This window comes from Silurus aristotelis, assembly GCF_946808225.1.
Source record: "Silurus aristotelis genome assembly, chromosome: 21".
NCBI lineage: Eukaryota > Metazoa > Chordata > Actinopteri > Siluriformes > Siluridae > Silurus > Silurus aristotelis.
The window spans coordinates 14145525-14156945 of NC_139594.1; the positions used below are offsets into that span (position 1 = coordinate 14145525).

At 38.5% G+C, this 11421-nt stretch overlaps 1 protein-coding gene across 1 annotated transcript; it reads right to left on the bottom strand.

Moving 5' to 3' along the window:
* Positions 1-1294: 1294 nt before the first annotated feature.
* Positions 1295-7114, bottom strand: ntaq1 (N-terminal glutamine amidase 1). Its single transcript, XM_083523837.1, has 6 exons — positions 6874-7114; positions 2255-2354; positions 2115-2165; positions 1880-2028; positions 1669-1793; positions 1295-1591 (listed from the first exon to the last, which is right to left on the bottom strand). Exons 1-6 carry the CDS (start codon positions 6951-6953, stop codon positions 1488-1490), a joined length of 609 nt encoding a protein of 202 aa, XP_083379963.1. The 5' UTR covers positions 6954-7114; the 3' UTR covers positions 1295-1487.
* Positions 7115-11421: the final 4307 nt, after the last annotated feature.

The following is an 11421-nucleotide window of genomic DNA, read 5'->3' on the forward strand; positions in this document are numbered from 1 at the left end:
TATTGGGTTTAGGTCTGGAGATTGGCTAGGCCACGCCAGAACCTTGATATGCTTCTTACAGAGCCACTCCTTGGTTATCCTGGCTGTGTGCTTCGGGTCAATGTCATGTTGGAAGACCCAGCCTCGACCCATCTTCAATGCTCTAACTGAGGGAAGGAGGTTGTTCCCCAAAATCTCGCAATACATGGCCCCGGTCATCCTCTCCTTAATACAGTGCAGTCGCCCTGTCCCATGTGCAGAAAAACACCCCCAAAGCATGATGCTACCACCTCCATGCTTCACAGTAGGGATGGTGTTCTTGGGATTGTACCCATCATTCTTCTTCCTCCAAACACGTTTAGTGGAATTATGACCCAAAATTTCTATTTTGGTCTCATCTGACCACATGACTTTCTTCCATGACTCCTCTGGATCATCCAAATGGTCTTTGGCAAACTTAAGACGTGCCTGGACATGTGCTGGTTTAAGCAGGGGAACCTTCCGTGCCATGGATGATTTCAAACCATGACGTCTTAGTGTATTACCAACAGTAACCTTGGAAACGGTGGTCCCAGCTCTTTTCAGGTCATTGACCAGCTCCTCCCGTGTAGTTCTGGGCTGATTTCTCACCTTCCTTAGGATCATTGAGACCCCACGAGGTGAGATCTTGCATGGAGCCCCAGTCCGAGGGAGATTGACAGTCATGTTTAGCTTCTTCCATTTTCTAATGATTGCTCCAACAGTGGACCTTTTTTCACCAAGCTGCTTGGCAATTTCCCCGTAGCCCTTTTCAGCCTTGTGAAGGTGTACAATTTTGTCTCTAGTGTCTTTTGACAGCTCTTTGGTCTTGGCCATGTTAGTAGTTGGATTCTTACTGATTGTATGGGGTGGACAGGTGTCTTTATGCAGCTAACGACCTCAAACAGGTGCATCTAATTTAGGATAATAAATGTAGTGGAGGTGGACATTTTAAAGGGAGACTAACAGGTCTTTGAGGGTCAGAATTCTAGCTGATAGACAGGTGTTCAAATACTTATTTGCAGCTGTATCATACAAATAAATAGTTTCAAAATCATATATTGTGATTTCTGCATTTTTTTTTTTTAGATTATGTCTCTCACAGTGGACATGCACCTACGATGACAATTTCAGACCCCTCCCTAAGTGGGAGAACTTGCGAAATAGCAGGGTGTTCAAATACTTATTTTCCTCACTGTATAGTCCGGAAAATACGGTAATTATGTATGGCCCCTTAGAACTTCCGTACATGCCAGAACCTTTAAACATGTATCATTTCATGCGCTCAAAATTAACCAACTGTTTCCAGTTTTCTTTAATAAAAGAATGAGGCAATTTACATACAGTAAACAACTTATTTACATTGTGCTCTGAGCTTCGACAGTGTAAACGTGAAATCAGACACATTTAAACATTATATACATTAGTTATTATCCTGAAACGTCACGGTTCTGATTGGGATGCGGTTTATTTCCTGCTTCCAAAATTCCTCATTTAGCTCCAAAGTGTTGCACAAACTCAGAAAGCTTATACACTGTTCCTACGCCCACGTTCGGGTCCATGCTGATAAAATCCTCCAGGTTCATTTTGGATTCTATAACAAATAAAAAAAAAATCTGATTTGTGAGCTGTTAAAGAAAAAGGGAAGAGGAAAATGTAAAAGGTATTTACCTGTTGTTTCTATGCAAGGATATGGAGGTGGGGGCATACGCCATGCCCCGCTAGAATGCTTCATGTGAGATCTGTCCGAAGCAAACGTCTTCAAGTAGGTGTCAGCTGGTATGACACGCAATTTCCTTAAAACATTCATTAGAGCAAATGTGTGTAAAACCTGACGTTTAAACGACCATTCATCCATAAAATGTCTCCAGCTATAACTTGCCTCCGAAAGTCTGGTTTTAGCAGCACATCTGATCGAAACGCCTCCATTGAATATACGTGTAAAAGACACGGGAAAGGGAGGGTGGTGTCCAGATCGTACACAAAGCTCCGTGCTTGCGGACTCACGTGCAGTAACACGACGTGGTAATCCTAAAAACCCATCCCACATTAGAACACCTTCGAAATGAACGTTATATATTTTCCCCATTGTAGTGTGTGTGTGGAGAACTGCATACCCATATCACAGGTTCATTTCCTCCGCTCGATTTCTGCTTCCAAATCGGGATCTGCATACACGAGAGAAACAAAACAAACATGATTAACACCAGGGGGCACAATGGCCAGATCTCTGCTTTCTCATGAAACATTCACCCACTGTTTTCTTTTCATTTGATATGAAGACTGCATGCACTTGGTCCAGTGGACACGTCTCCTGATGCTGGATATATTCACACAGTTTCCACACATTCTCTTCACTGTGGAGGAAAAGAACATAAGAAATGTTTTCTTATTAAGAATATAAATTCCATATACTACTACATTCCGTGCTTCTATTTTTAAAAGATCTATTCAACGTCTTAAATAATTTATGATAGTATTCATGAAAGATCTTTACTGCAAATCGCATAAAAAATGCACAGAGATTAAACAACATGCAGTTCTAAATGACCTCCAAAGAAAAATCATGGAGGGGTCTGAAATTGTCATCGTAGGTGCATGTCCACTGTGAGAGACATAATCTAAAAAAAAAAAAATGCAGAAATCACAATATATGATTTTGAAACTATTTATTTGTATGATACAGCTGCAAATAAGTATTTGAACACCTGTCTATCAGCTAGAATTCTGACCCTCAAAGACCTGTTAGTCTGCCTTTAAAATGTCCACCTCCACTACATTTATTATCCTAAATTAGATGCACCTGTTTGAGGTCGTTAGCTGCATAAAGACACCTGTCCACCCCATACAATCAGTAAGAATCCAACTACTAACATGGCCAAGACCAAAGAGCTGTCCAAAGACACTAGAGACAAAATTGTACACCTCCACAAGGCTGGAAAGGGCTACGGGGAAATTGCCAAGCAGCTTGGTGAAAAAAGGTCCACTGTTGGAGCAATCATTAGAAAATGGAAGAAGCTAAACATGACTGTCAATCTCCCTCGGACTGGGGCTCCATGCAAGATCTCACTTCGTGGGGTCTCAATGAGAAGGAAGGTGAGAAATCAGCCCAGAACTACACGGGAGGAGCTGGTCAATGACCTGAAAAGAGCTGGGACCACTGTTTCCAAGGTTACTGTTGGTAATACACTAAGACGTCATGGTTTGAAATCATCCATGGCACGGAAGGTTCCCCTGCTTAAACCAGCACATCTCCAGGCACGTCTTTAATTTGCCAATGACCATTTGGATGATCCAGAGGAGTCATGGGAGAAAGTCATGTGGTCAGATGAGACCAAAATAGAACTTTTGGGTCATAATTCCAATAAACGTGTTTGGAGGAAGAAGAATGATGAGTACCATCCCAAGAACACCATCCCTACTGTAAAGCATGGGGGTGTTAGCATCATGCTTTGGGGGTGTATTTCTGCACATGGGACAGGGCGACTGCACTGTATTAAGGAGAGGATGACCGGGGCCATGTATTGCGAGATTTGGGGGAACAACCTCCTTCCCTCAGTTAGAGCATTGAAGATGGGTCGAGGCTGGGTCTTCCAACATGACAATGACCCGAAGCACACAGCCAGGATAACCAAGGAGTGGCTCTGTAAGAAGCATATCAAGGTTCTGGCGTGGCCTAGCGAGTCTCCAGACCTAAACCCAATAGAGAATCTTTGGAGGGAGCTGAAACTCTGTGTTTCTCAGCGACAGGCCAGAAACCTGACTGATCTAGAGAAGATCTGTGTGGAGGAGTGGGCCAAAATCCCTCCTGCAGTGTGTGCAAACCTGGTGAAAAACTACAGGAAACGTTTAAACTCTGTAAATGCAAACAAAGGCTACTGTACCAAATATTAACATTGACTTTCTCAGGTGTTCAAATACTTATTTGCAGCTGTATCATACAAATAAATAGTTTAAAAATCATACATTGTGATTTCTGGATTTTTTTTTTAGATTATGTCTCTCACAGTGGACATGCACCTACGATGACAATTTCAGACCCCTCCATGATTTCTAAGTGGGAGAACTTGCAAAATAGCAGAGTGTTCAAATACTTATTTTCCTCACTGTATATGTAAGTACACAAACATTGAGCCGGCTCACACGCTATTTACATAAAGAAATACACATCGTGTTACACTGGCAAAGACTTTTTCATTTTCTTTTTCTTTTGGCTACTTCCATTAGGGGTCGCCACAGCGGATCATCCGTCTCCATACCCCCCTGTCCTCTACATCTGCTTCTTTTAAACGAACTACCTGCATGTCTTCCCTCACCACATCCATAAATCTCCTCCTTGGTCTTCTCTTTTCCTCCTTCCTAGTGGCTCCATCCTAAGCATTCTCCTACCGATATACCCCATGTCCCTCCTCTGCACATGTCCAAACCATCTCAATCTCGCCTCCCTCACCTTGTCTCCAAAACGTCCTACATGCGCTGTCCCTCTAATAAACTCATTTCTAACCCTGTCCATCCTCTTCACTCCCAATGAAAAACCTCAACATCTTCAGCTCTGCTACCTCCAGCTTCACCTCCTGTCTTTTACTCAATGCCACTGTCTCAAAACCATACAACATCGCAGGTCTCACCACAGTCCTATAAACTTTCCCTTTCACTCTCACAGATACTCTTCTATCACAACACTACTGCTAACACTCTTCTCCACCCACTCCACCCTGCCTGCACTCTTTTCTTCACTTCTCTAACACACTCTCCATTACTTTGCACTGTTCATCCCATGTACCTGAACTCCTCCACCTTAAACGCGGCGTACACACAAAACGAGGCGTATGCCACCTTCCAGTCTTTGCCAGTGTAGAAAGTGGCGTAAGCCGCGTTTATAAACGAGACCCCTGGACAGGAAAAAACACTTTTTTTTTGTTTTGTTTTGTTTGTGTTTTGTGTTTTACTCAATAATGTCAAATTGCACTTTGTTAAAACAACATTAATGGTGTACTGTATACATCGTCTACAGCAATATCGTTGTTTTAACAAAGTGCAATTTGACATTATTGAGTAACTCATAAAACCCAAACAAAACACACTGCACGCATACGTTACGTGATGAAATCTAATAGGTTAGACTCGTGTGCGTGGCCATTTAGAGTGTACTGTGCAATTCGGTTGAAATGACAATAAAAGCCGACTTGACGAATTTGGAATACAGGAGAATATCTGAATCACCTTTGTTGACGAGTATCATGAGCTGCATGGACAAGGAATTTGTCATAGTGTGCTAATGCTCTAAAGTATATAATAACTATAAAAACTGAAAACAATAAAATAATTAAGTAATGAATGAAGATAAAGACATTGTACAGTTTGTGCAGGGTATGTAAAAATGAAGCAGTGCAAATGATAATAGTTTCTAAAGTCCAAAAGGGTTGAACATAGCATCCTTTGTGTTAAAGTAACACATATGAAATGAGTGTGGGGTTTATATTGATGTAATGTCAGTATTTATGGAGGCAAGTCAGGGATGATGGTGGCTGTTTGGTATTGCTCGTAAGGTCAGTTGCAGATGGAAAGTTTTTGTGGCGTGATTTCTTTTAGTCCTGATGGACCGCAGCCTTCTGCCAGAGGGGAGTCACTGGAAATTTATTGCAATTTACTGCAGAAAGGCTCCCCACAACTAAAAAAAACTAATTCTGAAGAGGACAGATTCAACAAGACAATGATCCTCCCTGCACTACAAAAGCACCAAAAAGTCCATAACGTTTCATTTTGGTTTAGAACCCTGTGCAGAATATTTGTTCCTAAACAAAAACATTTTGAAGCCATTAACACAGAATGGAAAAACACTGACTCTTCTTTCTGTCCCCAAGTTTACCTGAAAGACTTATATAGAAAAAGACTTAACCCATACAAGTTACTTTATCTGTGTGTAATTCTTTCTCAGTTCCTGACCAGTGATTTATTATTAAGATTTTTGATTATTGTTATTGACATGCTTTGTTTATCAAGTTTTTAAAGGGAGGAGGTCAGACAGGAGTCTCCGTGTACTATGATGTTAGCAGATGATATTGTTATTTGTGGTGAGAGTAGTGAGAGTGCAGGTTGAGAAGAGCCTGGAAGGGTGGAGGTACACGCTGGAGAGGAGAATGAATTCAGTAGGATTAAGACAGAGTACATGTGTGTGAATGAGAGGGAGAGCAGTGAAGTGGTGCGGTTACAGTAAGAAGAGGTGGAGAAGTTCAGGTAATGGAGAGTGTGTTAGAGAAGTAAAGAAAAGAGTGCAGGCAGGGTGGAGTGGGTGGAGAAGAGTGATAGCAGGAGTGAGTTGTGATAGAAGAGTATCTGCAAGAGTGAAAGTGAAAGTTTATAGGACTGTGGTGAGACCTGTGATGTTGTATGGTTTAGTGACTGGCATTGAGTAAAAGACAGGAGGTGGAGCTGGAGGTAGCAGAGCTGAAGATGTTGAGGTTTTCGTTGGGAGTGACAACGATGGACAGGATTAGAAATTAGTTTATTAGAGGGACAGTGCATGTAGGACGTTTTGGAGACAAGGTGAGGGAGGCGAGATTGAGATAGTTTGGACATGTGCAGTAGGAGAATGCTGAGGATGGAACCACTAGGAAGGAGGAAAAGAGCAAGGCCAAGGAGGAGGTTTATGGATGTGGTGAAGGAAGACATGCAGGTGGTTGGGGTGAAAGAGGCATATGTAGAGGACAGGGGGGTTTGGAGACGAATGATCCACTGTGGTGACCCCTAATGGGAGAAGCCGAAAGAAGAAGATTTTGCATGAAATTAACCGAATTATTAAAAAAGTCAAATTATAAAACAAATGTACAGTATAAATGTTGATAAAGGCAGCGGTGTGAAATCCCTCGGTCCTACCAGTAACAGCTCGTGTACACACAGTCCGTTCTTGATGGAGTGATAGATGTGTATTCTGAAGAAACAGATTCATCATTCATGTCTGTATATAGATCAGTTAAATTAAAATAAATTCCAATTATTTTTGCTCCATGAACACTTATCCTGCCATAACTTTTAAGCGCTGGAAATAGTAAGTGTTGTGTTGTCTTCGTTGAGTTTAGTGGGGTGTTACATGTTTTAAAATCCGTAAAGAAACGCAGAATTGTTTTTAGTACCGGGGTCTAAACGCCACATTCCAGGTTTAATCTTCGTGTGACAATGTGAAATCTATGGAAGGCCGTTTCCGCCACTTAAAGAAAGGTTATTGCGATTTTTTTAATCTCACAATTACCCCCCCTCAGAGTTGCGTGATAAAAAATCGCAATTGAGAGTTACACAGTCAGAATACTTTTTTCTTCTTCTCTCATTTGCGACACTTTCTGGCAAAGCACATCATAGGCTTCCATTGTAAAGGATTATCAAGCCAAAGAATTAATACGGCCAAACCTCGTAGTCGGAAAAATGGCATACAAAGCTCTGTTTCCAATATAAAAGTAACTCCCGCATTCTGTAACAAACACATCTCGTGGTTTCCTTTGGCGCTTTGCCAGAAAGTGTCGCAAACTCGTAATTGCGAGTAAAAAATTCTGAATTTATAACTCGGGCTTTTTTAAACAGTAGAACCTGCAAATTTCAGGTCTTTTTGAAGCTTCTGTAACCAATCCCATCAGTATGTTTTGCAACAATAAGTTTGTGAAGGTCTTGAGGGAGCTCTCTCCCTTTACCCATCATGAGATGTTTCTTGTGTGACACCTTGGTAATGGGAGACATCTATATAGATCATTGTTTCCTAACCTGGGTTCGATCGAACCCTAGGGGTTCGGCGGAGGTCAAGACACACACCCGACTCATATGATTTGAGAGTGGCACTTGCCAAGGTGAAGTCGCGCATTTCTGAGCTGGTCTCTGAAAGGCAACAGCAGAAGTCACACTGATTTGCAGTAAATATTCATTATGTTTTTGTTTTTGTGTGAAAATCATGTTTTAATGGTTTTGTTCTTTGAACACAGTGATGTTGATGCATGGTTCATTTTGTGCACCAGTAAAATATATATCTATGTTTTGATTTTGAAAAAAATCATATTTTATTTTTCCAATTAAGAAGGGTTCGGTGGATGCGTATATGAAACTGGTGGGGGTCAGTACCTCCAACAAGGTTAAGAACCATTGATATAGATCATTAGTTGAGACTGAACCACTGATAGTAATTTGCACTGTCATGGGGAAGGACTGCTTTCTCATTACTGATTGATTTTAGATGGCGTCTTAGCTTTTCATGCCTTTCTTCACCTCCCTTTCTTCATGTGTTCACTTCACATTATTACACATAACTTCATTTCTTTGTATGTGTGGATTGCATGGGTTGTTACCAACACCTGGTAAAGATTTCATGTCAATAGTACCTTTAGAAATATATATATACTGAGAAAAATTGTGACATGTTCAATACCTATTACTTATACTATATTAACTTATATATATATATTGAGAGAGAGATGAGAGATTTTTTCTTGTTTGTATGTATGTATATATATATATGTATGTATGTATATATATATATATATACTGTATATTACACCTTTCACATTCACTGGCTAAATCTACTTTTGGAGACAGGACACACAACACACAACAATGGATAATGTGGCAGAGCTGATATTGAAATTACTTTCCTATAGTTCAAGGTTGTTTATTTCTTAAAAAAAAAAATGTACATGTAATGTGGTTTAATGTAGTGGACTGCCAGTCCTTAGTTCCTCCTCATCTCACAGTGCAACTACAAACATTTACACACCTAATAGATAGAAAAATTATAAAGGAATAGAATATTTTTCTTTGTTGTGCAATATATGTGCTCTGCATAGAACATTTTCAATGTGTAGACTCTCTCAAGTGTCCTGCTCCAGTAGCTGGCTTGCCTAATGGTTGAAACTCCTCGGTGGTGGTCCTTTGGAATCCAGTAGCTCTTCTCTAATGTTTGCTTGGATGCTTATTGCCTCAAGGTAACTGTTCCTGAAATAGGTTTTTGATTCACTTCAACTCTGTGCAAGAAAATTCTGAAGACAAATGAATGATTCATTACAGATTCCATCATTAATAATGCCAAATAAGAGTCTTACTGACTTTAACTTTGGGAAAAATTGCATTTAAAAAGGAATAAAAAAAAAGTTTTTTGTCCTTTTGTTTCAAGTCCTTTTTTAAAGATGAATTTGTGTATCTGAAAAGTGATGCCAATGCCTTGAATTGAAATGTTTGTGGGTGTGTTCTATTATGTTATCTCTGTGTGGATATGTACATACTGTAAAAAAAGTTTTTATTCCATAAGCATGGGGGGTTAAACCCGCAGCACCTCTCCTTTAAAATCATCGTCCTTTTATCCTATAATGATGATGGCAAATATAAAGCAAATTATATGGAATAGGAAAGCATATCTTATGCATTGTTGTTTTCATCACACTTCACTTTTTTCGTTTTTAAATGAAAGGATTTTTAGACCCTGAACTACTGTATGGACAAAAATTTGTGGACACTTGACCAAAGGATTCGTATTTGTATTTGAACATGAAATTCCACATTTAGTCCCCATTTTCTATAATAAATGTCTCCTATTTCAGTGAAGGGGAAGTTTAATGCTAACAGATTCAAAGACATCCTGTACAGTTGTGGTTACATTTTGGGGAAGTACAACTATTAAACATATAAATACATTTTTGAAAGTATTCTTACTTTACAACATTCCAGCATTTCTTTACACCTGCCTAAATCTTTTGTCAGAACTGTGTATGTATATAAATAAAATATACTATTAAGTAATTAAACTAATACAATTAACTAACTATTAATAGTTCAACTATAGTTCAACAATATAAATTTCTGTACATTTTTATTAGTTCATGTTGGATATTTAAACACAACTTTAAGAGTGATGAAGAGTAAACACAGGACAGCGATACCTCACACTAACAATTTGCAATAAAATCAAATGGATGTGTAGGTTTGAAGGTAAACATATTTATAGCTTCCTGACAATAAATAATGATCAAATACAGTTGATATTTGTATATAGTTTATTTACATTAGAATACAATCCCATCCTATAAATACAATCTTCTTAATGATGCCCAAAACATAGCATGCTTTGTTTTAATGAAATCCTTACATCACTTCAAAATATTTCCTCACAACAGAATTGTTAAATTCAGCTTCTGTAAAATACTGAATTCCTTGATCAATGTTAGCAAAAGAAAACTGTGCAAAGCAAAATTATAATGTAGGAGATTCCAGCTGATAATAATAATATGGTATGATTACTGTGAGCTGTTCTGTATGGAGTAACGTAATGTTTTGAATGTTAGCATGGTGATAAAGTATGGTGATGACATATATATATATATATATATATATATATATATATATATATATATATATATAAAACGTCAGCTTTTAATATGTCTTGCCTTATATTATAATACAGAATTTGCAGGGTTGTAGGAGTCAAGCTTCTTTAAAAAAAAAAAAAAAAAAAGTTTCAATCACATTTAACAAATTTTGTGTTAAAACAGGTTAGACCTATAAGATTGAACATAATACAAGATGTTAAAAATAATAATAATATTAATAATAATTATTAGTAATATTATTACTATTATTACTACAGCAAATAAAGGTAGCAGAACATGTATGTTGGTCAGTCAAGTGGCATCTTTTCGTGGTTCTTTTGATTGGCGCAATGAAATCCAAAGTGTCGCTCTGGTGGGCAGTGGAAGACACTGCAAGAATAAGAAAACGGGCATTTTAAGTAAAAAAATGAACACACACATGTAATCCATATAATCTATGCTCTTCAGACAAGAAAGTATGATTGAAAGTATGTAGTATAAAATTGGTGGCAGGATAAATCTGGTAATAAAGTTTTATATAATATATGAATGTATATAACCAGAATCAAAATATCACACACTGTAAACCAACAGATGAGTAAAGTTGATATTGTATTGATCTATAGTGCATAATCTATATATACACAATATGGACAAAAGTATTGGGACACCTGACCTCGTTCTTTCCAAACTGTTACCACAAAGATAAACAATTGTTTAGAATGTCTTTCGATGCAATAGCATTACATTTTTACTTCACTTGATTTAGGAGGCCAAAACCTATTCCAGGATGACAGTACTCCTGTGCACAAAGCCAGCTCCATGAAGATATGATTAAGTGTCCTGCTATAGACCTTTGTCCTCAACCCTATTGAACAACTTTGGGAAGAATTAGAACACTGACTGCACTCCAGGCATTTTAATCCTAAATCAGTACTTGACTTTACTAACACTCTTTTGGATGAATAAGCACAAATTTCCGTAAGCACAATCCAAAGTATAGTGGAACAGCTTCCCAGAAGAGTGGAGGCTATTATAGGCCTCTATATTATATTACATGTGAAATGGGAAAGCACATATGAATCTT